The following is a 26,311-nucleotide window of genomic DNA, read 5'->3' as shown; positions in this document are numbered from 1 at the left end:
TCTCTACTGTATTTTGGATCTAGCTGTAAGAACATGCTAAAAGCAGGAGCTGTATGTGATATGAAATACTTGTTTTCACTAGCTGTTTTTCTGGAGAAAGTTAACTTTGTTTTTTGAGGGGTCATTTCCATTAAAGTAGCAGCAACTTTTCATTCATTAGCCCAGTTTGTTACTAAGTAACTTTTTAATCTCCCAAATTTTTGTGAAAAATGAGAGGTTTCTGCAGTTAGTTAATTGGTTCACCGCTCTTCCAAACTTGTAAGTACATTTGGGAAAAATAAAGTACTTCTCCTGTTCCAGAAATCAGGCTTGAATGCAAAACTTTGTGTATTTCTTGCATGACATGGTTTAGTTGATTTGCCAAAGTTACAGGATGGGGGATAAAGAGGAAGTGAATACTAGGAAATGAGAGCCCACTGATTGTCCTTCAAGCAACTAGAATGTAACATTCCTTTGTTAAAAAGAGTGAACATCGTATAGTTCAGGCTAAAATCCTTGGACTGTATTATTAGATGAAAAAACCCACACCATCTTATATAATTTGTTCTTATACTTGGTGTTGTAAAATTGGTGTTACAATGGTGTTGTAAAATATTTTCAATTTTTGCAAATTGAAGGAAGGTCTATACTTTGTTTTGCAAACTACATGCGTGCTTGATTGTGTCCATACAAACAGGGCCTAAATATTGTAGTCATAAACAGCTAGCTGCTAGCATACTATACAATAATTACCCAGAGAATAATTAGTGGGGATTTATTTAGAGCCTTTATAAATACTCAGTCCTATAAAAACTAGTGAGCGTTGTAAGAACGCATTAACATACATTAACCATACAGTAAAAACTGGAATTAATATCTTTACATATTAGAGGTGCTTGTTGATTGCCTCTAATATCTGAAAATTTTCCTTAGTTTTATAGGTTGGTTTAAAATAAAATTGCATTCAATTAATTTATGTGAACACATTTTTTATGTACATCTTGTTTGCTATCATGGAATCAAATGGAATAATTTTGTTGCAGAGAAGACATGCAACACAGGCAGAGATAGAGTATCTGTGCAGCTAAAGTAAATTTAGGCAACACAACAGCTCTGTTGCAATTTTATGCATTTCCAGTCACAGTGGGTGTGGAAGAACCTGTTTATGGAAATATAGAATAGCAGAGGAATTATATGTATGCACATACATATATATCTTTGTGTGTGCATGCACATACACATGTCAATACTTTTTATGAAACAGAAATGATCCCTGTTGCTGAAGCCTGGGGAGATGATCTGGTGTGACAGGAATGTCAAAATCACTGGATACACCCTTTCCAGCAACAGGCAGGACTGGAGGTTAGTATCATAGCTACTTTATACTGAAAGATACTGTTACTGCTACCACCAGTAAAATGTGCTTTAATTCCTAGAGGATTCAACAGACTTAAAGAAAACACTAAAACTAATTCAGGCTTCTCCCATGCTTGACTGCATCCTGGCAGGTGAAAATTAATTGGCTGTAGGTCTGTTGTGTGATGGTTGCCTCACTGGGAACAATTATACTTGCTTGCACTAAGGAAATGCAATCTTTACCAGCTTTGTTTCCTAAATATGAAAAAACTTGGGAGCAGAATTTATTGGAAGAAAATGTTGATGCATGAAGGCAGACAACATTTTAATAACAGTTCCTTACTAATGCTTTATTAAATGTCCATAAAATGACACCACTACAACCCCAGCCACATTTAAAATCATAAAAGTCTTTGATTAAGAACTCCTGTTCCACTGGCTGGGAAAAGAAATGAAAAAAAGACCTTTAAAACCAATGCTGACTTCTTAGCTGCTATCACATGGAAAAAAAAAAAAAAAAAAAAAAAAAGAGAAGTACATTTGAGTCAGAAAATACAAAATGTAATTAAGGGGGATGAAGATATCAGTAGAAAATGACTGTTAGAAGTAACAACAAAAAGAAAGAAGAAAACTGACTCCTGGAATAGTATAATATTTGCCCAAACAATTAACATCTGTTTTCAGTGAATCTTCCAAAACCTGAGCAATGTCAAGTAAAATGGCATTCTTTGATTGAATCATAGAATAGTTTGGGTTGGAAAGGACCTTTTAAGGTCAACTAGTCCAACCTCCCCTGCAATAAGCAGGGACATCTTCAACTCAGTCAAGTTTCTCAGAGCCCCATCCAGCCTGACCTTGAATGTTTCCAGGGAGGGGGCATCTACCACCTCTTTGGGCACAACCTATTCCAGTGTTTCACCATCCTCATTGTAAACAATTTCTTCCTTTTATCTAGTATGAATATACCCTCTTTTTATCTAAAATCAGTACCCCTTGTCCTATCACAACAGGCCTTTTTAAAAGTCTGTCCTCATCTTTCCTATCAGCTCCCTTTAAGTACTGGAAGGCTGCAACAAGGTCTCCTCTGAGCCTTCTCTTCTCTGGGCTGAACAACCCCAACTCTCTCAGCCTTTCTTCATAGGAGAGGTGTTCCATGCCTCTGATCATTTTTTTGGCCCTCCTCTGGAGCCTCTGCAACATGTCCATGTCCTTCCAGTGCGGAGGGCTCCAGAGCTGAACACAGTACACTGGGCGGGGTCTCACAAGACCAGAGTAGAGGGGAGAATCACCTCCCTTGGCCTGCTGGCCACACCTCTCCTGATGCAGCCCAGGATATGGTTGGCTTTCTGGGCTGCGAGCACATGTTGCTGGCTCATATCCAGCTTTTTATCCACCAACACCCCCAAGTCTTTCTCAGCAAGGCTGCTCTCTATCCCTTCATCCCCCAGACTGCACTGATATTGGGGGTTGCCCTGATCTGTGTGCAGGACTTTTCGTACGGGCCTGCTTCTCAAGCATGTCCAGGTCCCTCTGGATGCCACCATGTAGCTTGGTGTTGTCTGTAAACGTGCTGAGGGTGCACTCAATCCCACTGTCTCTATCACTGATGAAGGTATTAAGCAGTACTGGTCCCAGTACAGACCCCTGAGGGACACCACTCATCACTGATATCCATCTGGACATGAAGCCGTTGACCACTACCCTCTGGATGTGACAATCCAACCTATTTCACATCCACCGAACATCCATCAAATACATCTCTCTCCAATTCACAGAGAAGGATGTTGTGGGGGACCATGTCAAAGGCCTTATAGAAGTCCAGACAGATGACATCTGTAGCTCATCCCTTGCCCACTGATGCAGTCACTCCATCACAGAAGGTCCCTAGCTTGGTCAGGCAGGACTTGCCCTTGGTGAAGCCATGCTGGCTGTCTCGAATCACCTCCCTGTCCTCCATGTGCCTTAGCACAGCTCCTAGGAGGATCTGTTCCATCACCTTCCCAGGCACAGAGGTGAGGCTGACAGGTGGTAGTTCCCAGGGTCCTCCTTTCTACCCTTTCTAAAAATGGGTGCAATGTTTCCCTTTTCCCAGCCACCAGGGACTTCACCTGACTGCCATAACTTTTCAAATACCATGGAGGACTGCTGTTCCTGTTATCACCAGACATACATGCCTTGGTAAACTAGACCTGCTCTGAGTGCTCACAACTTGAGTCGTGCTTCATTTACCAAGGACAACTATGTTTCATTTCCCCCTCCCCCCTATACCGAACTGCTGGTTCCCAGTTATCTAGAACCACACAGCAAAAGGGATGGAGGAATAACTGCAAAATGTACCTGTAGACACTGCTTCCCTGAAAAAACACATTATAGCAAGCAACTTACCTCTCTTCCTATCATGAACAGTTGACAGTATGGACCATTCATCAATGGTGACTGGCTATCTCCTGATCAGCTTAGTTGAAATGGAGTTCAGAATAGCAATATAAAACTAGCTTCATCAAATATGCACCTACTTTGGAGGCTTTAGAGCAAATTTAGTAATTCTACTGCTCAGATCTCACAAGGTGTCTCAATAGACATTTAGAATAGGTGCGTTTTTCATCCAGGCTACTGATGTAGTGATAGCATAGCATCGTTATCCAGCCTCATTTACTGCTCTGTCTTCCTTTTGTTCCCCTCGGGGATCATCCTTTCCTCCTTCCCTCTCACCGCTCTTTCCCTGAACTGGAGCCCTGGCTGACAATGGGACTCAGAGAGGCCCTGGAGGAGGCAAAAGTCACAGGTGAGATACACATGGCTAGAGAAGTACTGGAGAAGATGGTAATACTGGGATGGTAGAGTTGTGGAGCCGGGGCCACGGTACTGACGGTGGGGCTGTAACACCACAACAGCATGGTTTGGAAAGGAAGGACTTGTCATGACCAGCATCACTGGGTTTCACAGGGTATCCCCACTCACCTGACACAGGCAGTCTTTGCATCCCTGCTTGCTTGAGGAAGAGCAGAAAGCGTGGAAACACGCACCAGCCTAGGGGAAGCAGAGCTTAATCACAAAGTCAAGCTGTGGTCCTTTAGGGGTGGGTGAAAGAAAAAAAAAAAAGCCTTGCCATTGCTGTTTTCTTCTCTGCTGAAGGGAGGGAAATAGTAACAAGTATAGCTGCTGACACAAGCCCAGGCACAGGACTCACATCAGGTTTCCTCCCAATACATTTTTGCCAGATGTTCACTGTCCTACAAGACAACTCAGCATCTTACACCAGAGGTGCAGCTCCCTGTCTCTCCTTGTTGATGTGACAGGTGCTGTAATTTCTGCCCTCACTGATGAGCTCACCATATGACATGATGATATTGGGATCTGATGAGGCAAGGAGCAATGAAAGCCAGAGGCTGTGGAAAAGGCAAGGTCTCAGGTCTTTGGATGGGGAAAATCTCGTCTACCTTCCGAGCAGGAAAACTGCTGTGGGGGCACAAAGCCCGCTGTGAGGAGTGGGGTCACCTGGCACAGCAATGGGCCTCCTGCTCAGCTTCCTGACAGGGTAGTGACAGGCCCCTGTGCACGAGTGCCCACTGCAGATACCACCTCACATGGGGACAGCAGCACCATGCCAGTATCTCTGGGAGTTTCTGCTGGAAAAAAAAAGGGAGAAGGTGAGGTCCTCTCTCCCTGGGCTGGAAAAGGTGCCAGTAGCCAAGAGGGAACACCAAGGGGACTCACAGCCAGCCCTGCTCTGTGGCTGGTGCCACCGGCTGCAGTACAGTCAGGGCCAGACCCGATGTGCCTGCAGCCTGCTCCTCCATCCCACCACTCCCCGCCTGATGAGCGGCTGCTCCCTCTCTCCCTGGGGTGCAGCGGCAGCAGCCGCCCTTCCCCGCCCGGAGCTGCTTCCAGCCTCCATCAGAAGCCACCTCCTTGTTCCCGTGAGCTGGCGCGAGCCCCCCCCCCCCCCAAGAACCACTTCCTCTCCTTTTTCCTGCATTGCTCTCTACCAGCCCATCATGAAATCAGCGTGGAAAACATACGGAGCCTAGTTTTTAGTCCCTACGTTGCTCTGTTACAGCATAAAGAACGGTAGAAAGTTTACACTTACCTTCCAAGCTTGAGTGTTTTGTCAGGACAAAACAAGCTGCCCTAAACAGCTCTGCAAAGCAGTCACTTACGCTGTAATAACCTGCCATTGCTCTACTGAAAAATCCTGAAAATTCCCCGGTGAAATTTCTTGAAATCTCTGATAGCTATTGCACAACTCTGGAAACCATTCTTAATTTCCTGTTTGCTTCTTCCAGCAGGGAGATACATCACATGATGCTGGCAGTGCCTACACTGGCCACTGAAGGCAGGAGATGAAATTTCAAAAAGCGCCATTTCTGTTGAAATAGGTATTTAATCAAGATTCAAGGTCATCCAGAGGTTGGAGGTTGAGGCTAGGCCGATGTCAGAATTAAAATAAAAGCATTTAAAAGAAGTATTACTAAGTAACTTGGTGTGGTGGGACAATTTCTTATGTGGCAAACCCTCCATCATGGCTGCCTGGTTCAAGGCTTGATGTCTAAATTTAGAGCTGAAAAAACAGAAAAGGCCTGAGGCAGGGCTAGAATAGTTTTTGGCTGGTGTGACATGCTATACTTGAATATATTTATTTTCTTCATGAATAGGACAAATTGGTATCTAAAGTTATTCAATCTATCTTTAAGATAGGAGGTTTTGGACAACCTTCCACCACAGAATGTGCTGCTTAATTTCCCCTTAATTTGGAGATATTTTAATAGAAATGTTATAGAGACACTATGTGATCGGTATTCTGAAGTTTCTAGCAGGCTGCCATCATGTCTTTTTAAGTTTAAAGTCCCTTTTCAGAAAAGCTGTATATAAAATGCTTGCTGCTGAGAGAGTGTAAATCAGTAGATTTGATATCAACTTTCACTCCAAAGCAGAAATTCTTTGAGGCTGGAACCACCACGTCCCCATACTGGCATGCCTTCTCTTGCTGTGTTCTTTATTTATGTAACTTCAACTAATAGTTTTACACTGTCTCAAGTTTAGCTTTGTACTATTGCCCTATCTTTTTCATCCAACCAAACCCATTTCCAGGTGCTCACTCTGACCCTGGCTGAAATTGTATCTTTACTCATGCCTGGTCCTTTTCTGCCCTGTATATTACTGAAATCCTTGTGATGCAGATCAACTAGAGGTGACTTTTGACTCTCCCTCCTTTTTCTTTTTTTTGGGTCTCAATTACCATTGACTACTTTCTCTTGCATTTTAAGACTCCCATTTCTTAAACCATGGAAAATTTAATTTTCTTTAGGTATTTATGAAAGCCAACAGAATTTTTATTTTTTTTTTAAAGCTGGAGACAGCCTTATAAAGTAAAATTCTGTCCAGGTATCTACAGTTTCCCAACACAATTATTCTACCTCCAGTTTAAGTCTCCATTTCCAACTCTTAAAATCCTTCTGTCATAAGTTATATTTTTGGTGTCAAGGCCCAATTTCTGATCTCCTTAAGCAGTGAGGTTTTTATGAGGGTTGTGATAAAACAGATGTTGAGAGGTGGTTAGCATCAGTAGTGTTTTATCTCATTTGCACCCATGAAGTATCCCTACTTGCCACTCCCTTAATCCATAAAATAGCCCCCCCCGTAAACCTGTTACACTTTTCATACTTACTTTGTTTTTTCCACTGGCACTGTCTGAAAGAGAATATGAATTTCCATGTCAACACCTTGGGCATAGCCTTAGATACTGGTTTGTTGTTAACTGTCTAAAGACTACACACAGCTGTGGTTAGATCCCAGTATATCGCCGCTCAAACACTCCCTTCTGAATTGCTATTACCTCAACAGCTCATTTATCAAAGAAGAGCAGCCCAGAAAGTTCTCTTCCCCAAGACAGCCTGGGATGCTTTTAAAATTAAAATCCAATTGCATGGCACAATCTGTTGACTTAATTATTACAATCATTTATACTGGCAGTGCTTTGTATTGAAACAATTTTATTGAAAAGATTGATTTGTCATAAATAAAAAAAGATATATTTTAAACTTCTTTCACACATGAACATAAAAACTCTGAAAGCTTTTAGAAATGAAAATTAACTATACAAAAATTAGGCTATCAATGTTAAATACTTAAGTTTCTGGTACTACTAACTGAAATACATTTGTATTTTCTATCAGTATAAAAATTTTCATAGTAATGAGTCATACAACATGAATATTTCCTTTAAGTGAATGTATTCACATTTTCAATACATTGCTATTTCCAGCAAGTCTCATCAGTCTAAGCCTTTCTCTTTCGTGGAGTTCCATTAAGTTCTGAAGTGGGTATTTGCAGCAGTTGCTGTTGCTGCTGTTGCTTCTTTGTGGGAGAGGAGATCCATTCTTCTGAGCTAAACAAAAACATAGTAGTAGAGTAGCTTATAAACCAAGCCCTTTTTTTCTAGATATGTATATCTTTTTAATTTTTATATATATATTTGCTGTAACTGATGCAAAAGCACAGAGCTCCCATTTGTGCACAGCTGATTATTCATAGAATAATTTCACTAAAATGAGGAATAGCATCAGGCTAATATTAGTTTAAATACACAACCACTCAAGTTCTACACGTGGATAAAAGAATTAAAATAAATATAAAGAGACATAGTAATATAGTGAAAACTCATTCTGAGATTTACAGAACAAAACTAAGATTTAAATAATCTCAAAAATATGACCATAGTTCAGCAAAGACAATGATGCAGTCATGAGGAGATGTAAGAACTGGAAAAGTCAGTTCCATGTAATTTTAAAGATACAGACTTACAGATCTCCATGATTGTTCTTCCTGTGTGTACAAATGCTCATTAGCCACAGAGGCAATGGAGAAGTAAATACACAGGTGAAGAGATAAATGTGTTAAATACTGTACCACCTCAGAGTTACTTAGAAAAATTAGGTTAGAATGATTCTTTCTCTGTTCTGTAAGAATAATTATTTGTCTGTTCATCTGCCCAGTATTTGGCATTGAACCTTAAGAGTTTACAGACCAAGCCATCTCATATATTTTGGGCATGTAACAGAGTTGAATATACCAGAAAATACAGGGAATGTGAATGCATAAAGATGCCAGTCAGTTCATAAAGAGAAACAGAGTAAGAATTAGCAACCAATTCTTTATATCAAGCTTAAATGACAGCAGAAACTTCAGAGGAAATGAAAAATTACCTTGAAAATCAGCCTTATGCAAACTCTACTCATTGTTGGTTATTGTACACAAATACAAATTGAAAAAAATCTCCCATGGGAAAAAAAACCCAATTAGTTTTAGCTTTGAATTCAGGATATGGGAAAGTAATGACTAGATTCAGAATAGACTTACCTATACAATTTTTTTACTGTTTCTCTTCGCATTCTTTTAGAAGGGATGGGGGTGTCAGACATATCTAACAGTATAGGCTGAAGTAATGACTCAGTGACTTTATCTGATGGAGTCATACCTATGAAAAAGTTGCAAGTAAGAACAAATTAAAAAATATATTGATCCTATTGGTTATAAATGGGCTCTTTAACAGTAGTGTTAAAACTCTGAAGTAAGGCTTTAGACGTCATAAATTTTAGTTACCTTATGTCTGAAATTAAGTTCAAAGATGAGAGGCAAAACCATTTATTTATAGTTGTCACAGAATAAATGTGTTTGGTTTTTTTTAAATATATTTTGAAGTATCATAAGTTATTTGATATTGACTAAGAAATACTATCCTTGCAGAATTAGGGGTGTTTCTTTTTATAGTACAATGTTTTGATTGTGTTTCCCTAGCAAAAGCAATTCAGCTCTTCAGAGTAATTTCAAAAGGAATGTCAATGTTCTCTACCACTGGGCCAGCCTGACTAATAGTTATATAATCTCGTATTAGTGAGATCATAGTTTCATGTTCACAAGACACTAACTGACCATTTGTAATATTTGAACACATTACAGGGTAGTGCTGGTCTAGGCAATATCCACAGCAACATACTACATGCAGTTTTTCTGTTCTTTCCCTAAAATAAGACATCTCTAAGCTCTTAATTTCAACAACCTTCCTTCATAGTTCGAACTTGTTAGTTTGTAAGAGTAGAATACATCTGGATGCAGTTAACAGTTTGCCTCCTTTAGGACACCAAAAATACAACATAATAACCTACCCAATTTTTGTTCTATTAGCTTAAGGTTTTTCTCTTGTTCGGCAAGTTCTTGTTTTTTCTTTTGCATTTCTGGAGTGTTAAGTGACTGCAAATGTACACCAAGGTCCTTATTCACTTTATCAAGTTTCACTACTGCTGCACGGTACTGCTGAAGAAGATCTAATTGAAGAATAAAATAATAAAGCACAAACCAGTAAATAGGTGGTCATTTTGATTTAGAAGACTACAGATACAACCCAGACAACTTAAGATTCACAAGAAAACATATCTTTCAAAAGCACTACTTAAAAAAACACCACACAAACTTATAGTGGACCAGTGGCTGTTCTTAGAATGACTGTAAAGACAAACTGGGAAAAAAAACCAAACCAGTGAACTCTGAAAATGACACGGCAGACAGGTATTTATTTACACATCTTGTCGCTTGTGTGCTCCAAGCTGAATTCTCTACCTTTGATGCTGTTAAATGTGCTTGCAGTATGTTTTGCTTTTAGTGCTACACAGCTGAAGCTTGTATTACTGACTTGAATTCTAGTCCACCTTGTGGAACAAGAGAACATTTACTGAGTTTCACTTTGTCCCACCTACAGAAATTTAAACAAGGAAACAGCAGTAGACTCAGGTAAACAAGGACGTATTTTGCTGACAATCTTTGTTCCTCTTAACATATGAGATGAAGAATTTTTTTTGTCTAGGCATTGAATAAATATTATAAATTATTTATATTTTAAACTATATTATAAATAATAATTATAAATAATTATAAATATAAATATTATAAATTATTATTATTTATTGTCTAGGCATTGAATAAATATTATAAATAAGAAAGGGTTCAAGCATGTTAGCCCAGGCTCATTCATTTTACTTGGTGGTGAATATGAGGCAGCTTGCACAAAGCTTAACTGAACAGTAAATTACCTTACATCTGCCACAGGGTGAAAGCGTTTACATAGATAGTTACTGCAGACTGGCCGAAGGCACTGTAAATTTTTAGTATGGTTTATTTTAGACGTACCTTGTCACAGTCTGTAATCACAGTTTAACTAACTACTATATTTTATGGTACAAACACAGAAGTGCAGCAAGCCAGAGCTAATGTTAAGGCTGAAATTTAGTTCAAAACAAGTCTTGTGTAATAAGGTGCTGTCCTTTATATGGAATTTCACTATTATTTTCCTTTAAATGTCTAGTAGCTATCCAAATGCAATGAAAACACACCCTTTTCTTCTACCATGACTGTTCTTGTACTAAATTATAGACAATTCCAATTTAGTTCACACTGGGTAATAACTGAATTCAACAATTGAAAATGTGATGATAGACAAATATGAAGTGTGTTAAACCTAGCATATTTCAGTGTGCAGCTGAAATGCTTACTATGTTTTTCCTACACATAATGTATTTTTACCAAAATGCTGAGGAAAGACATTTTTAGTCTTTTTTCTCCCTCAACTGGTCAATGTTAAGTAGTTTGCTCATATATAAGGCTACTCCAATAGGCACATGTGTTCTCTCTCTCGCTCTCCCTCTATCCCTCTTCATCGCACATTTCTAGGAATACTGTAATGGAAAAACTTCAAGTCTTTTTCAAAACTTTTGAAAATTAAGTATTTAAGAACAACCTTATTTGAGAATAAGACTTTTCAATATTTTACAAATCATGTTACATGTCAGAAGCTGCCAACTTTTAACTTAACTTATAACCTTTATTCTGAAAGGAATAATCCAAGCACATGATGAAATGTAAGTGATCCCACAGGAAATCTAAAGTATCTTCTTGTTAGAGAAATAATGTAGATGATGTTATGCGTGACTCTGATGGGGTCAGGAATTTTTCTACCACTGCTTCATAGAGCTTACTTGCACATAGGACATTGTACAGGTCATATTTCTCAAAATAACTTCATGCTAAATTGAAGTTTTCCTTTCTGCACTACATAAGAGAATAACTAATGTAGACAAGCAATACAATTTTATAAGTTCTGCATTTTCATTACTTCATTAACCCACCTATCTGTCCAGATAAAGTCGAGTAAAGTTTTGGCATGGGTGCTCCAAATACCATTCCTCTGAGTTTGTCCATTGGAGGCGCTTTATTCTGGAGGCCTCCAAATTTTCCATTGCTGCGAATCCTGTCTCCTTCCCTAGTCAGCAAAGTAGGGCAATGTGTAATTTTTACAACCTACACAGGTATAAAAAGTGATACTAAATTAGTAACTTCATGGAAAATCTAAGTTTTCAGCAATGCTGTTGCAATCTTTCAACTACAGTGCAGCTTGTTCTCTAATGAGAACATATTTTATGAAATTACATCTCATGACTTTTGCTTTCAAGTAACAGAATGCATATATAGATGTTGTTATTTATGAAGACTATTTTTTTGTGTGTGTCCTTGGATTTTAACAGAATTCTGGAGGCAGAATTTAGATCTATACTGGAAAAAAGCTAACTTGTCAACTTATACTATGAAGTAATGGCAATAAACATTAGTGTTGATAAAAAATGTGAATATTTGCTCAATTATTTGATGAAGATGGCTTTATATTTTTTTCAAACACACAAGATTTAAAGCATCTGAATTCCAAGAGATTTACTACTTATAACGTATCCAATAGAAATTCCAATATAGTTGATGAAATTTACCTGTGGTGGGTGATTGAAACAAATGGGGTGACAGACTAACCAAGTGAAATGACCCAGGCCTCATTTTGAGAAATGACCACATATAGTAGAACAGACACAGATGGTCAGTCTCCTAACACTGATTAACAACCGAGATCTGCCTTTCCTGTCTCTTCTGTTTGATTTTGCAGTAAAAATATAAATACTTTTTGATGAAAGAAGTACATACAGTCTTTACAGTTGAAAAAATGGTAGCTATTTGTTCATGTGATGGACACTGAGATGGTTATACCACATGATGAAAATTAAAATATTAATGTCAATCATCTATTTTTTACTATATCTGTATTTCTGAGACACTCTTTGGAAACATTCAAGACAATCTTCCCAGGTTACCAGCTGGTGGTAGCCAGTAAAAAGGGAATGGAATCACAGAGTTAAGAGCTGGTCAGGCCTAGAGCACAGAGCAGGAAATCTATGCTGCACTGACTGTGAAAGATCAAAGCAGGCAACCAATTTTAGATGCCACCACAGTTTCATATTAACTTGATGTTCTGTTAAGAACATCAGCACAATTTTGTATACTTCCGGAGAGGGAAAAAAAAAAAAAATATCCTGCCCCAAGAGCTTAATGTTTAATCAGTACAGTTTTATGTTCTTATGCTGAATCATTATTTCAATTTTAGCAAACTCATAAGCTGAAAGTGCCTAGTGTCAGGACTTCCTCAGAGACTACTGTCTTCTAAAATGTGTCCCATTAAAACTAAATAAAATGGGTCAGAAAAAGATCTAGTAAGTTTCACAAAGATTTTATGTATTTTAGTGGATCTGAAATGTCCTCATGTGTATCAAACTCCTGTGTTTTATTATACATACAGGGACTAGGAAAGTACAGAAAAACTTGCATTTAACACCAACAGCAAAATTAAAAATATTTAAAAACATGGTCCTGTACTTTATGGCAACATTCACATAATGGAATTTGTTGAATGGAGGCAATTTTGTCAGTGCCAATAGTAAATTCATTCACTGTTAAGTGCACCAAGAGCTACAGCCAGTCAAGCACACTTACAGCTAAAGCAGCATTAAACGTAGCAATTATTCTAAGTTTGTAATGTATTAAATATATAGCTATGCAATACATTTGTTTTTAAAAAAAATCAAGAATTATTGAAACATACCTCTTTTCTGTAATGGTTGGCAGCATCCAAGTTATCTATAATGATAGTGTCACCCAAGAGCATCCCAAACACTGAAAAATGTAATTTTTTGAACCGTGAATTTCTTCTGCAACAAAATAACTTGAGTTTTGAAAAATCAATTCTGAGGCATCATTATTACAGCTTTTCAGATAAGTGCAAGGAAAATAGCACGTGCATGATCTTTTTTCAGTGAAATTTTATTCTGAGATTGAGAGAAATATTCAATCTTCTGTTTTCATCAAATAATTCATAAAGAAAAAAATATAGTAAGTTTAATTGCCTTATGTCATAATTGTCTGTATTTTCCAAAGTACTCCCTTGGTATCTTACATTTACACTTATGAAGACCTACATAAGAAAATCCCAAGTTTTAGGAAATGATAAACATTCACAGACTGATGATCCAACTGAGTTGAAGACTTTTCTTCTGCTAATAACAGACAGTTCTAGATGAAGTCTAACCTGATGTAGCCCTGCATGAGGTGTGCCAAGCAAGGGGTTTTTTAAATTCCCCCAAGAGACACAAAGAAGAATTTATAGTTAAATTCTCTGACAATATCTAACTTTCTGGAAATAAACCGGACTAAAAATTGTTTGTTGTTAACACTAGAGAGGAATATTGCGATACTAGGAAGTTGTGAAGTAAATTGAAAAACTTATTGAACTAATTGCAGATTCCAACTCTCCATTTAAAGGAGTAGGTCTACTGAAGAAAAAAGTGTAGGAAAAGGTAGGTACCATTGCACTGTTAGAAAGAGCAAGAGGATGATGGTTCCCTAAACTGAAATCTACATAAAAATTGAAAGCTTCTTCTTATTGTACCTATTTAAGCGTAATATATAGAGTCATTTACAGTTTGGTCTGAGCGTACATAATCCTATGCATTACACATTTTTGAGAGGAACAGGACTGGAAAAACAGCCTGACAAAAAGCAGTAAATTCTGCAATGTGAAAATAGTATCGTGATTGTCAGTTTCTGCTCACAGGAGCTTGGGAATAAGATAATGCTGCAGTAATTAAAAAAACTAAAAACTTCAAGTATATATAGTAGAGAAAAAAAAAAAAAAAAGACTAAGCAGAAGACAGTGGTTACTGCTGAAATTTTCACAACTGTTGTTTGCAAATACTTAACGCTAGTGTCATCCTCTTTTTACCAGCAGATCTCACAAGGAAAGTACACTGGCATTTGCAAATGTCTCATTAGACTACTGAATGGATAATGATTTGTGATGTTTCTGTATTTAATTTATTAAAAAGAAATGTTACAAACGATTTCTTTAATATCATTTACCTGTTTGACAATGCTCTACATTATCTGGAAATGTTAACAGATCTCTGGCAAACACAGGATTTCCAATAGGTCTGAAGAAGATTTTTCCATTTCTTAAGTGAGGTAATGGCCTAGTTAAAGAAAGCAGAGAGTGAGGGAGAAAAGAAGAGAAAAAAAGACATTTGTACTTAGTTCATTACTGCTGCTGACAATCCAGTCAGAAATCTCAAACTGAATTGAATGCATCTTAACACTTCCACCACATTAGGTGAGCCCAACATTATCTGAAATGCCATTATTAAAGATGGTTTGGTAAAACACTAATTTGTAATGAGACATATATCCAACAAATTCATATGACTTATTTTATCGTCAAGTTTTAATATACTATTTTATTAAAACTGAGATTTTGGACCTTATAAATATATCTGCACATCAGATCTTTTATAAAAGGCATTCTTTATGACTTTAGCAGTTATCTTCATAAGCAAATTATTTTCAGGCATGGAATGATATTTCCCTTTATCTTCCAGGGAACCAAAACAGCAGAATGAATTTCTATTACTATAGATGATTTTAGGGAATGTACTCTAAAATTGGATTTTTAAAAAAGTCAGAATTTGAAGCACTAGAAAATATACAGAAGAAAAAAATGGTAGATTGACTTCCTTTTTAATAGAAACACCCTATAAAGAACAATGCACAGCACTTAAAGATATAAAGGTAGTTTCAGCTAACATTAAGTGACATTACTGTTGCTATAATTATATAGCCAGAAATTTGATATTTCAAATCTTTAATAGAAGTTTTAAAGTCAAATTAGACAAAAAAAAAGTTGTAGTATTATGTAATACAAGTGCAGAAGTTTCATTGTTTTTTCTCTACCTGTTCCAATCAGGCAGTGTCTTCTTGTAAATAGAATCAAGGGGTAACACTTGTTGTCGGCCTTGAGTTTCATCAAAAATAGAACGAGCGGCTTCAGTAGTCAGCGTGACTACACAGTCCATGTCACTTGCCAAATGCCAAGAGATGACTTTTGCTGCTTCATTGTCCTCAATTTGAGCTAAATGTGCAATCTGTACCACAGAAGTTAGAACAGTCAAAACAGAAGCCAAGACCATCTCCTCTTTTCATACTCATCACAATCATCCTGCATCTTCAATCACACATTTAATTACCCTGTTGTTGGCACTAAGAGTTGGTCATCTGATGGGTTGAGAATGCCATCTTCTTTATAATACCTCTCAGAAATTACTTGCATATTTGGTTGGCTAATTTTCCACCACTACCACTCCCTGGAACTAACAAAATTCATTTGAAGGCTCTTTGAGAGAAAACTCACCTTGCCTAAAATATCCTGGTTGCCTTTTGGATAGTTTGGGAGAGTACAAGTTCGCCTGGGCTGTTTCATTACTCCTTCTTGATCCAACATCTTTTGTTTTATAAGAGAATCCACATACTGAAGCTGAGAATTTAAATTTAAAGTTAGAAGCATATACCGTTTGGCTGAGCTGCAGAAGTAGTTACTTTACCTGTTGTCAATCAAGTTCCTAATAAAAAACATTCAATAATCTGAAACAGACTCTTTGATATCTAGGGGACCACTGCATATAATCTCAGAGGAGAGCAAAAAGAGTCACACTGCAATTGTGACCATAAACTTTATTAGCTTTTTTTTAAGTCTTCAGGGAGCTTTTCACAAAGAGCTACCAGAGCTTAATTAGAGCTAAAACTGAAGAAAGTTTAAAACAGCAGTAAGAGACAACCACAAATATACAAAAAGAAATCAAAAAAGAAGGGAACTATGTCCAGGGCCAAAAAATTTAGCCAGCAGGGGGATCTTGGGTATCATGATTGCATAATGTGTAAAATTTAATTCCTGTGATGACTGTAACACTTGTTTTTATTTGATCTGAACGTAACTAATTGTTTAAATTTTTTCCCCCAAGAAGTAGTTTTTAAACCATGAAGCTGGTTTAAACACCAGTAAATAGTTTGAAAACTTTCTTTAAAAAGTTTCTTTATAATTGTATCTTCATGGGAAATTAGCAATGGGGTACATTGCCTTGAATCCTTCAAACTTACATCAACTTTGGCAGTAACATATGAAACTCTAATTCTGTGAAAAGAAGTGTTCTCCTTTGGTCTACAGTTTCCGGAATACATCCAGGGGATACTGACCAGCCTGAAAAAACCCATTATGAAAACTAGCAGTACCAGTAACACAGCTGGTAACCTTAGCAGAAAGGCAAAACCAAGATCAGGATATAAAAGTTTTCTTATTTCTCTAGCAGTTTCTTTAAGAGATAGTCACATTAGCACAACAGTAAAAAAAAAAAAAAAAAAAAATTTGTTTGGTATTGATCCACAAAATTTCCTCATGTTATAAATTTTCAGGGTTTTGGTAACAGGTGCTTGTGTATATGTCAGTGTGATTCAACAATGTTATATAATGATATCGATTTCATATTAAGATTAGATTTATTTTTAAGATGTTATGAAGTTTAGTTAAGAAATAAACCATACTGTGTTTGTCTGTGGTAATTCAATTAGGTGTTTTTTCAGTTCATTCTTCAGGTGAGTTTCTCTTGTTTCTGCTTCTTTAACCTGACCTGAAACCAATAAAATTAACAGAGTAAGGAAATATTAAAAAGCAAGGGAGCACTTCTCACAGAATTTCTTAAAACTTTCAGAATTATGCCACCCACAGCTGATCCTATCTCCTTCTTAATTTCAGCACAGAGTATCCGGATTTGTCCACAAAGATCTTGTGATTTGTCCAGCTTCTAAGCAGTTTCAGCAGCTGCTATCTCCTTCAGCTTCAGGAAGCCATAGGGCAGTCCTTAGATCAGTTTGTGAATGTAAGCCCTTTTTTCTTTTCATCCTCAATTATCCTTCCAAATGTTTCTCCAACAGGCAAAATGGCAAGAGGGAAGAGTCGTAGCTGGCAGTGCCTTCTTTTGTCTTTTATATGGGACACCACTTTCCAGACACTGTTTCCTCAACTCTCATATCTGAGCTGAAGCAATTTTGAAAACAAATGACTAAACAAGTGAGTTGCTTTCCAGTCTCTCTATTCAACTCTCTATTATATTTGGAAATGTTATTCAAGCATAATGTTGTGCTCTGACTTACTCTCTAGAAATGTGCAAAATACCTGCAAATAGAAAAACAAACCTTTTTGCCTTTCACACTGGAATTCGGGAATTTGCATCCATAACAGAAATATGCAGTAAGCAAGTAATAAAAACATAGCCCTGTACTAAAATTACAGGAAATAGCAGTATCTTCTAATTCCAGCATACTTCATTCACATTTAGTGATTACTTAAAAAAAAAAAAGGTTCAAAATGTATCTATTAAAACAAACCTCCTGATCAACAGACAGGATAATTTAAAGGAAACAATAATGCAAAGAAAACATTTCCTTCATCTCTCCCATTCCCATAACCACTGCCCTCACACTGCTCTGCCATTTAACACACTTTATAAAGCATTACATTAATTGAAGAACAGAGATAAACAATGAATAGCTAACACAATACTTTTGAATAATGTGAATAATGTACATAGGGTCAGATGTGGGAGGAAAAAGTAATGTTTTGAATATATAAGACTAACTTTTGGGGGGAGGATTATCTGTAGTTCATTCCCTAAAATCGTTTTTAGGCAACTGTTGAATTTCCAGATGGATGAGCCTTCACATATTCATTGCAAAGATGGAAGTGCAAGGCAGTCATAGAAAAAAAAAAACCAAACAAACCAAAAAACCCAGACCACCAACCTCAGTGTTTTAGTCCTCTTTTTGACAGTTCTGACATAAGATGTTCTACCTCAAATCAAGACCCTTTACAGGTAGATCCACCCAAATAACTAGATGCTTCCTTGCTAATGCAAAGATTTACTCCCTTCTGCTCCCTTCTAATTACTGTATCTCATTATTTCAGTATTGAATTTTCTCCCCCTCTCTATATTCTCAAAGTTATTAAAGGAAAAAAAAAAGTTTAATTCCCAGGAATTTTTTTTATATATTTGATTGAACTTACATTTCATTTCAGTTACAAGCTGATTTGTAGTATCAAACCAGTTTCTGTAAACACCTATGGACTGAGATAATTGGTCTCTCTCCCTTGTAAGTGTTGCCATCTGTTGCTGCTTCTTGAAATCTACAGAAATAAATATATACATGTTTAGAAGAAAATACAGTAACATACTTAGCTGGTTTAAACACCAGTAAAAATCTATTAAGCTATTACACAGTTCTGAAGAGGTATTATGGATCTAAGAATAGTTGGTTCTAAGGAAAAGCAAGCATTTTAGAGTAATTGAGACATACCATTGTAAAACATAAATGACAAACAATATGGTTCCAAAGGTTTTTTCAACGCTGGCAGATCTGGCTCAAATACAAGAATATATTCAGTGCTATCTCTTCCAGGACTGTTTTCAGCCAGCACTAGATTCTAATAAAACAAACAAACAAACATATATAAGTTTATATTCACTCTTGAGATAATACACAAAATAAACATTCTTCAAATACTAAATTTTTTAAGTTACCTAACATGATGTCTATACAATATCTCTACAGTTTTAAGTATCAGCTTGGAAATGCCTTTTACACCTAATAAAGAGAAGTAAAAGACAAAGATTTAGCAGTAACTATTTTATTATTTAAGAATTAAGATTGCCATTTTACCTGTTTAAAGTTTTACTATTTCTGGCTATATATTTAAGAGACATATGCTCAGAAAAAAAAAAAAATACACTCTGCACTGTCCCACAGGCAAGATTTCCTTGGATGTACTTCATTCAGCATGTGAACAAATGCAAACGTAACATTAAAAAGAAAGACCCAAAGCATAAACACAGAGAAGGAAAAATAAACTATTCCCAGTGCTGAGTTAAAGTTACTGCTGTTACCATGGAAGTAGACAGCAGGTCCCAAATGAATGAACAATATATATCCAAACAAAAACATGAACATCCTATTTCGTATCAATTCCTTATTGAAAAGACAAACTAAATTCTTCACCTTTCTTTACAAACACAGGAAATATAAACCCATAAGAAATGGTAAACAGAAATAAAATTAGTATAGGTAATATCCAAATGTGCTGTTACTTTGGGAAAGGTATCATGCATAAAATGAAAAATGCTTATAATAAAACTCATACTGTTTCCACCTTTAACATGTAGAAATTGCTACTCAACTGGCCAAATCAAGAGAGGTGGTTGCAGCCTAAAAGAAGAGATAGATATATAACCTTCAAAGATAGTCTTCATGGCTTTCAAAAATATTGCAGCTACATATTTAATCAGGAGAAGTCTGTAGTGGAAATATACTTTCCTTAGAAAATTTATACTAATAAAAATCTAAACATTTTCCTTCATTAAACAAGTTTACTATTCCTGAATCTCAGTGTAAGGATAAACATGTCAGATTATCAGCTTCATTACATTGATGCTAATTGCACATAATTATATTTATGAACAAGAAGGAACAATTTAAAGATACTTGAAAAATCACTAGTGTGTCCCCTCCCCATTACTAGTCATATGAAAAGTACATTACATCACAACCAAAAAATTTTTTCCATGTTGGCATTGTGAGTAGTTTGAAGTCACAGAACTCAGTATAAACTGAAAACTGCCTGAAGAGGCAGAGAGGTATGGGATTCACTGAAATAGAATTACTCCTGATAGAAGACTAGGGAACACGAGTTACTGTCAAAAGCAGTAGGATCTTATCAGATCACAGTAATGAGAAAGCAGAACACAACCCACCTGCCCCCCAACAAATCGGGAATATATAAATAGAAAGAAAAAGAATCTGCTTAGAAAAAAAAAAAAAAATCCACAACAAGCCAAACAAAAAAAACCACCCCCAAAACATTCCCTTCACACCCATTACATAGGTTGTTAGCTTAGCCACTGAAGCAAGACAGGAGTATTTACATCACAATGGCTCAACAGCAGGTTATTAGTACATGGAGATAAAAAAAGTTACTTCTGCATTAGTGAGTAGTCTGAGAAATAATCCAGTAACTTTATCTGAACTGTGAGAGTCCAATCTACGGGGTTATTATTCCCCTCAACAGTATGAAGTTTTAAACATCTGTTCAAATTTCTACCACAGGTGTAAATGCAAGATTTGCAGAGAAAAGTGCTACTGTGTTAGACCAGTGGTTACAGCTGACCCCTTACCTATACTTTTGCACTTTTTCCCACCCCACCTGCCCAAGAAAAATGTGTTCACAAACCAATTAATTTATTACTCCCGAAACATGGTTGGGGAACAAGAGAAACTCGGAATGCACCATAAATTCAATTTTTAAGTATATTAATTTTAGCTGATATCTCTATTCAACCCACATATTTTTGTTTTTCATACATATTTTGTCACTTTTCATGACGGAACAGAGTAGACCAGTTTGACAAAGTGTTCAGCTATAAATGTTTGCCCATGTTAACTGAAAGTTTCTATCCTTGACAGGAGACATTTATGCTGTGTCATTAGGTTTCATCTATTTAGTCCCATAAAAGCAGTTATGTACTGAATAAAATATATTCTGAAGAAGCTTAGATGTAGGATATGTAGATTTTAGTGATTCTACCAGGGTTTTGTTGTATTGGCAGATTTTGCATTTGTTGCTATGGCAGTGTCTGCCTTCACCTGGCACACACTGATGCTGCTCTGCTGGGAAGCTGCTTCCAATACACATGTTAAAAAGGTTGTTGAGAAAATTTCTTTAAAAAGTTGGATCCTCCTTTAGTACACCTTCTAAATGAAGGCTTCCACAGACTTCAGGCTAGTAAAACCTGACAACCAGAGGAGTCAAATAAAGCAGGGGTATACTTTTGCTCTGCAATTCTTATACTTCAACAAATTTAAAACACCCAAATATATATTATCTGTTTCACCATGTGAATAGTCCTATTGAGTGAAGTTCTCTGTAGGCTTTTAAGATAGATATTGCGACTGTTCCACACAGAACAAATGTGCAGCTCTACACTCAGCTGGGTTTTTGGTGCTTTCAACAGTTTTTGGTTTTGTGCATGTACACTTTTTAACTTGTGTCTTTTGTATGTAACAACTGTTACAAATTGAACTCATAGGTTTTAAAAGTTCAATCTGTATTTGTTGAAGAAAAAAGTGACTGTGATGATGTGACAATATGCAGTACTTTCAGAGGTATGCATGATGCTACAGCCAGAGATTCAAACTGACATAAGTCAAGCATTTTTAACAGTCAAGGGCACTAATGAGTGAAATAAAATGTAGAGAGAAGTGGTAGTTTCATCTTTACTTCTGCAAATAAGGATAGGGTGCCTTTCTGCAAAGTACATATAAACCCAGTTAGCTTGAAAAATGTAAAGAGAACCTGGTAAAATTTGATTACATATATATATGAAGAGATCAGACTAAATTATCTTAAGATATTACAGCCAGATAGAATTATATAAATAAAAATGTACAACACTGCTAATATTAATGGTTTAACTACAAATTGGTTAAGTGTTATTTACATGTGAAATTCCAATGAGAAAAAGACTTATCCTGGATCCCAGCTGTATATCCCAGTCTCTGACTGAATGTAATTGTAACCTTCCCTCGATTGGCAAAGATAAATAGCTTAAAGAATGTCTTTCCTTGCTTTCTGAAAACTAGCAACCAAACAGAGAAGAAATAATGTATCTACTTATCTGTAAGGGAAGGCTACAATACATGCTAATCCTCCACAAAACACAATGAGGTGTAAGATCAGCTTTGAAACTGTAGGAAAATTTGCCTCATTAGAACCATTGCTCATGGAATTAACTATGTATTTCAGCGACACTTACAATTACAGCTGATCCTCTGTCAAATGGAAACTCAACTGTACTGACTTTCCCCTGAAACTGCGGGATCTCTATATCATCTTCACTGGGGCTCTTAATTTTTGCTATTATTCTGCCAACTAGATCAATTCCAGTGTGGTTGTTGTATTGATCCTGTAAGTAAAAATGACAAAAAAAAAAAGTTAGTTTGGAACATGAACCGAAATAAGTAATCCATTTATATACTGCATTTGGTTTACGTAGCAAGGTTCTGGCAGCAGGGCCTGCAGTGTGGCCTCTGTGAGGGGAGGCCAAGGCTGCCCCCTGCCAGACCTGCTACAGGGCACAGCTGAGCTCCTCAGCCAAAATGGTGGTTCATCTGGGAAACTGTATTTAAGAAAGGGCAAAAATGCACAGGCAGAGGAGAAGGGGGGAAAAAAAAAGAGAAACAGCAGAGGGAGCACTAAGATCGGTGAAGAAGGAGGGTGAGGAGGTGCTCCAGGTGCTAGAGCAGATTCCCCTGCAGCTGTGGGGAGACCACAGTGGGACAGGCTGTGTCCCTGCAGCCCATGGAGGGCCTCACACTATAGCAGGTGGATATTTCCGGAAGGACTGCAGCCTGTGGAAAGGGCACATTAGAGTAGGGAAACTGTGAGAAGGAAGGAGCAGCAGAGAGGAACTGTTATGGACTGACTGTGACCCCCATTCCCCCTGTGCCAACTGGGGAAGGGTAGAGGAGTCTGGAGTACAGCTGAGCCTGGGAAAGGGTGGGGCAGAGGTGTTGCTTTACTTTTTTTTGTCTTTGTTTCTCACTACTCAAATCTATTTTAATTGGTGATAAGCTTAATTAATTTTCCACAAGTCAGGTCTGTTTTGCCCATGGTGGTAGCTCCTAGGTGATCCCCCTGTAACCCTGTGAATGTTCAAAGTTCAGGAGACCTTATTCTTCATAATACAAGATTTCTAAGAAAAACGGTCTCCTGGAAGAAAAGCCATGGAAAGAAACATCTGCTGCATATCTAAGTGTCTTCCCACTAAAATCTATTCTTGAAACACTTTTTTCCTGTGGCAACAAGAAATGGATTTCAATTGAGATGCCTGACAGCAAGGATTTAATATTTTAGTTTTGGTTATGTGTATATAAATAAACCAAGATGCACCTCTCATACACTGGAAATCATTGATTAACATCATCTTTGTTAAGCTAATCTGCAAAGAGATAGCAGCAATACCTTATAGCAAAATTCAACATTTTTTTAGCAGTTTTACGTATTTCCCTAATTCTGATTTTGTATTAAAGTATAGTTACCATTACATGGAGGTGTAAATCCTTGACCAGTGTACGGCTAGTAAGAGTTCGAACATTGGAAACTGCTGGAGTAGCTGGTAAAGAATCAGGTAACAAGCGTACAGGGTCATTAGGTACAACTTCAGCTATAATCTAGGAAAAAAAAGAGGAAGAACAAAATAAAAGAAAATAAACTGATATAATTCACTGCAATTTACCGGCACACATGGGTTGCTCAGAAAATACTGAAACAAATGCATCTGATATTTACTGACAATCTTGAAATAGATTAACATGATCAGTTCTACTAGGTTGCAAATTACGCAGCTTGCTTATTCCACAAAATTTGTTAATTATAAAAGCTAATAAAAGCATGTTTTGATAATCAATAGTTTGAAATCAGTAACTATATAAAAAAAAAAAACCCTCTCCCAGAGGATTCTCTATTATATGTTCTTGGCTACATGTAATTAATTACAGATTCAAACCTGGTCACTGCTGAGCATATTTGTCTTATCCATTGCAAAGGTAAACTGGATACTGTAAGTGCCCACTCTCTCTGGAACCACTTTATCCCTAAATAAATCAAAAACAAAAACCAAGCAAAAGCAAGTCAATATTGAAGTGACAAGTGTGTAAGTATGCAAGCAGTTCAAATTCTGAGCAGTCTTCCAAACTAGTCAGAAAGTCCTGTTAAAGCATGACATATTTTAGTACTCCTCCAGGTGTTGTAAGAGAAGCTGGCAACAGAGAAGACCACCCTGGCTAAACAGGGAGCTTTGGCTGCAACTCAGGGAGAAAAGGAGAGTTTACAGCTTTTAGAAGAAGGGGCTAGCGAGTCATAATGATTACAAAGATGCTGTGAGGCTATGCAGGGTGGAAATATGCGTAGCTAATTTGTTCTCTTACTCAGAAGGTGTACGAAGTTGGGTAACTTGAACCAGTGGCCAAGGATGACTACAGTGAGAGAGAAAAGAGTTTTCGTTCAACCTTACAGCGTTCCAGAGTGCGGACTACTGGCAAAGAACCCCTAACATCAAAATATGAAGGGAAGACAAGACACCTGGGCTTCTGCTGCTATAAACAGACTTCACCTAGTCAAGGAAGGCTACACAGCATCCAGAAGACTGCTGCAGTGTTTAAAAAGGAATAGTAGTGACTTATGAATGCTTAGAAACTTCTAAGGAGATGTAAACAGTCTCTAACCAAGATTCAGACATTTCTCTGAGAGGATAACTTGTGGCACTCTTAAATTGGTTAAATAGATTTTTGTTTTCAACATACAGCATTTAATCTCTTTTTTTCAATAACATCAAGCAATTTGTTTCCTCTTACTTTGCTTGGGAAGGAGTAAGATGCAGGATTCCCTGGAATGCTTAACTTGTAAAAAACAAAATCCCAAAGTTTTACCTATTTCTAAAACGGGCCATGACTTTTCCTTTTTGTATTCCACACAGAGAAGGAACCATTCTACTATATTTTCTTCATTTTATCTAGGTTAAGATTGAAAGTAGCATCTGCCTTGTCAGGATACATTAAAAAACTGAGTTGTAAATAATCTGCTAAGGATCTTGTGGCTGAACACCATCTAATCAGACATATGCTTTAGAAAAGAACAAAACTGCACAATTCTTATGAAAGTCGTAAGACTGTGCAATAGCATCCATGTTACTGACCAGTGTTAAATAGATGAAAATAATCTGTGACTGTGCCAAGGACCAGAAAACTTGAGAGAAACTGGGCAGTAGACAGTGGTGCCACAGGCAGCAATGAGTATCTATACTTTCCTACAAGGGCTACTAATGGCTAGTCTCTGCTGTCTATTCTTTCAAATTTTTCAAAAGGGCTGGCAGTTTTAATTCTGGATATTTGTGGACAACTAGTAAACTACAGGTACCAATGTCAAGATTTTCATAATTTCCATAGGCAACTCTATATAGGTTAGCTTATATCACACTGACCATATAGTGCTTTTCACAGGAGAAGATTTATTAGCATGACTACATATTGGCACATTTATCCTAGTTTTCTTTTTCTGGAGGTACAAATATATGATGCAGAGTGCCCTGTTTTGATAACGTTTTAGGGTGTTCTTAACTATACCTGTAACTAAGAATTTGTAAAAATGCCCAAGGTCAAAGAAATGCACCTCATACTTTGTGCAAGTCTGCAGCGATCCTTGGTTTCTGATTAATTTCATTCCATAACCTTGGACTGGGCATGCAGAAAGCTCTGCTCTGTTAAAAGCAAAACTTCACCCTTATTTGGGAGTCTTTTTTTTGCTATAGTTGCCTAACTCAGCCTTAGAAGGCTTTGGAACTGTGAGTGCCTTCAAGGTAAAGACAGAGCTTGGTAATGATACGAAAAGCCAAGCTTAAATAGCTTTCTGAATTAGTTGTAATCTCTTAAATGAAAAAGCCTTCATATACAAACATTACATTGCTGTACACCATCTGAGAACCTACAAAGACTGAGTAAACCAGGGTCCTATCAACTGCCTTTCCAGATTCATAGTTTCTTAGCTGGATATGACTACAGGAATTACAGATGAAGGTGCATTTGCATTGCATATCAGGCTGGGTCAGAACCCTGGATTTGAGCCTCA

General features: G+C 37.1%; 1 protein-coding gene across 1 annotated transcript in view; it reads right to left on the bottom strand.

Annotated features, from left to right (window-relative positions):
• Nucleotides 1–7,314: 7,314 nt before the first annotated feature.
• The window catches only part of SMCHD1 (structural maintenance of chromosomes flexible hinge domain containing 1), an 88,625-nt gene continuing 69,628 nt past the window's right edge, over nucleotides 7,315–26,311 (bottom strand). The window contains exons 35-48 of the mRNA XM_074899128.1: nucleotides 24,195–24,282; nucleotides 23,728–23,859; nucleotides 22,443–22,592; nucleotides 18,934–19,060; nucleotides 18,644–18,763; nucleotides 17,125–17,210; nucleotides 15,941–16,063; nucleotides 15,484–15,674; nucleotides 14,620–14,729; nucleotides 13,307–13,377; nucleotides 11,514–11,685; nucleotides 9,501–9,659; nucleotides 8,695–8,812; nucleotides 7,315–7,723 (exon numbers count right to left, since the gene is read on the bottom strand). Coding sequence (XP_074755229.1) covers nucleotides 7,615–7,723; nucleotides 8,695–8,812; nucleotides 9,501–9,659; nucleotides 11,514–11,685; nucleotides 13,307–13,377; nucleotides 14,620–14,729; nucleotides 15,484–15,674; nucleotides 15,941–16,063; nucleotides 17,125–17,210; nucleotides 18,644–18,763; nucleotides 18,934–19,060; nucleotides 22,443–22,592; nucleotides 23,728–23,859; nucleotides 24,195–24,282 — 1,756 coding nt within the window. The 3' untranslated portion in view covers nucleotides 7,315–7,614. The remainder of the gene's footprint in view (nucleotides 7,724–8,694; nucleotides 8,813–9,500; nucleotides 9,660–11,513; nucleotides 11,686–13,306; nucleotides 13,378–14,619; nucleotides 14,730–15,483; nucleotides 15,675–15,940; nucleotides 16,064–17,124; nucleotides 17,211–18,643; nucleotides 18,764–18,933; nucleotides 19,061–22,442; nucleotides 22,593–23,727; nucleotides 23,860–24,194; nucleotides 24,283–26,311) is intronic.

The sequence above is a fragment of the Athene noctua genome, chromosome 2, assembly GCF_965140245.1.
Source record: "Athene noctua chromosome 2, bAthNoc1.hap1.1, whole genome shotgun sequence".
NCBI classification, from domain to species: Eukaryota; Metazoa; Chordata; class Aves; order Strigiformes; family Strigidae; genus Athene; species Athene noctua.
This window is presented reverse-complemented; position numbering and strand designations above follow the sequence as displayed.